The 2,485-nt window shown below is 75.2% G+C and overlaps 1 protein-coding gene across 1 annotated transcript in view; it reads right to left on the bottom strand.

Annotated features, from left to right (window-relative positions):
- AURANDRAFT_65274 (hypothetical protein) overlaps positions 1-2,485 on the bottom strand; it is a gene marked incomplete at both ends in the record, with an annotated part of 5,908 nt that overhangs the window by 1,344 nt on the left and 2,079 nt on the right. The window contains one exon of the mRNA XM_009040168.1: positions 182-2,479. Coding sequence (XP_009038416.1) covers positions 182-2,479 — 2,298 coding nt within the window. The remainder of the gene's footprint in view (positions 1-181; positions 2,480-2,485) is intronic.

Here is a 2,485-nt window from a genome sequence, read left to right as displayed (position 1 = left end):
TAAGGAAAAGAAAGTGCAAACTTCAAGCAGCTTGGTTTCCCTCTCCTTGAGCTTGTGGCAAACCTGTGAGCGGTGGGGCCTGCTCCCTGGCAGGCGTGTTCAGGCGGCGGTGCGGGGCGCGATACTACTTAAGCGCGCGTCGGGCCAGCTTTTTGATCGTGTTGGTCCAGAAGTTGGTGACCTGGGTGTCCGTGCGCCCGGGGAGCAGCGCCGCGATCTTGGTCCACTCGTTGGGCATTCGGCGCTGCGCGCCGCGGATGATCTCGATCTCGGCGACGGTGAAGGGGTCCCGGTTGACGTTCGGGTCGAGGTGGTTGGTCCAGCGATCGCGGATATGCTTGGATGTGCGCTGGTCCTTCTCGTCCAGCGTCTCGTTGAACGCGACGGCGAGCTTCGGCCATTCTTTCGGTCCGCGGGCCTCGACGAGTCGCCGGACGCGGTCGTCCTCGAGGGGAAGCCACGGGCGCCGCGGGCCCAGTGGTTTGCGCCGTTTCCTTGGCCGCGACTCGCTGCCCGGCATCGCCACGGGCGTGGCGGCGGGAGCCGCGCGCGCCACGGGCGGCGGCGCGGCGGGCGACGGCGCGGCGGCGAAGGCCGGCGCCGCGGCGGGCGACGGCGCGGCGGCGGCGGCCGGCGCCGCGGCGGCCGGCGCGCGCGGCGGCAGGCCGAGCGCCCGCGGGCGCGGCGGGCACGGCGGCAGGCCCAGCGCCGGCGGGGGCGGCGGGCACGGCGGGACCCCCGGCGTGGCGAAGGCCGGCGGCGCGGCGAGCGCCGGAGCGCCGGCGAAGGTCGGCGACCGGCGCTGGTCCAAGAGCGTGCCCAGGGGGTCCGCGAGCACCGCGGGCGGCAGCGCCGCGAGCTGCCGTGCGCGCCGGACGTCGCCGGAGCTTGGCCAGTGGTCGCGCCGCCGGCGGCGCTCCGCGGGCGGCAGCGCCGCGAGCCGGTCGCGCTGGACCTTGTTCTTGTGGTCGAGCAACCGCCGCCGCTCCGCGGGCGGCAGCGCCGCGAGCCGGTCGCGCTCGAGCTTGGCCCGGTGGTCGAGCACCAACCGCCGCCGGGCGTCGGGCGGCGCCGCGGCGAGGCGCTCGCGGAGCGCCACGAGGGCCACGCGCTGGCGCTCGCGGAGCGCCGCGAGGGCCACGCGCTGGCGCTCGCGGAGCGCCGCGAGGGCCACGCGCTGGGGCTCGCGGGCCGCGCGCATCTCCTCCCAGGACTGGTGGGGGCGCCCGGCCCAGTAGCGCTCGTACTGGAGCTTGGCCTTGTAGTCGAGGTAGGCCCGCCGGGCCGCGGGCGGCAGCCGCGCGAGCCGGTCGCGCGCGAGCTCGTTCGCGTGCGCGCGCCGGTCCGCGAGCGCGGCGCCGGGGGGCTGCGCGGCGTCGACGAAGCGCGACGCCGGCGCGCCGCCGTCGACGCCGTCGACGAGGCGGGCCATCGCGTCGTCGTCGAGGAGCACCTTCCACGCGTCGTCGCGCTTCGACACGTCTTCAAGCTGCACCAACAGCGCGACGAGCTGCGCCGCGTCGTCCTCGCCCAGGGCCGCGGCGCCCAGGTCCGCGTCGTCCTCGCCCAGGGCCGCGGCGCCCAGGTCCGCGTCGTCCTCGAGCATCTCCAGCGCGTAGTCGTCGCCGCTCGCCGCGGCGCCCAGGTCCGCGTCGTCCTCGAGCATCTCCAGCGCGTAGACGTCGCCGCTCGCCGCGGCGTCGATGATCGCGTCCACGCCGTCCGCGCCGTCGCCGAAGCCCGCGTCGTCGACGGACAGCGCCGCGTCGCCGAGGCCCGCGCCGTCGACGAAGTCCGCGCGCGAGCCATCGTCGATGGAGAGGGCCGCGTTCGCGGCCGCGACGTCAAACTCCGACTGCTCCTCGCACGCGAGGGCGCGGGCGAGCGCCGCCTTGGCGGCGGCGTGCTCCTCCTTGGCCTTCCCCCTGAGGATGAGCTTGGAGCCGACGAGCGCGCCGCGGTTCGCGCCCAGCGCGGCGACCGCGTGGAAGAAGACGACTGCTACGAAGGTGTCGTCGTCGAGCTGGAGCGCGGCGACGATCTGCTGCCCCGCCATGACGGCGGGGAGCGCGTAGAGGGACTCGGGCTCGACCTCGAGCACAGTCATCGCGAAGACGCCGCCGTCGCGCGCGCGGAGCATCGGGTCGCCGAGCTTGTCGACCGGCGCGGCGAACATGTACAGGTGGCACCCCATGTCGCTGTAGACGCAGCGCCACTGCTCCACGCCGTAGGTGCCGTCGGCGACGCAGGCCCTGAACAGCTCCAGCCGCTGGGCGCTCGTCGCGGAGGCCGGGAACTCCAGCGGCGGCAGCTCCGGGTGCTGCTCGCGGAGCCGCTCGTACAACTTCATCGTCGCCACGATGGAGTCGGCGTGGGGGCCCAACGAGTCGACACCGTGGTCGGTCTCGCCGTTCGCGAAGAGGCGCACGTGGTCGACCGCGGGCAGCGCAACCATGGCCTCGACGCAGCGCCATTCCGCCTGAAA

The sequence above is a fragment of the Aureococcus anophagefferens genome (assembly GCF_000186865.1).
Source record: "Aureococcus anophagefferens unplaced genomic scaffold AURANscaffold_14, whole genome shotgun sequence".
Lineage (NCBI taxonomy): Eukaryota > Pelagophyceae > Pelagomonadales > Pelagomonadaceae > Aureococcus > Aureococcus anophagefferens.
Note: the sequence above shows the minus strand (reverse complement) of the source record. Positions and strands in the feature narration are given on the sequence as shown.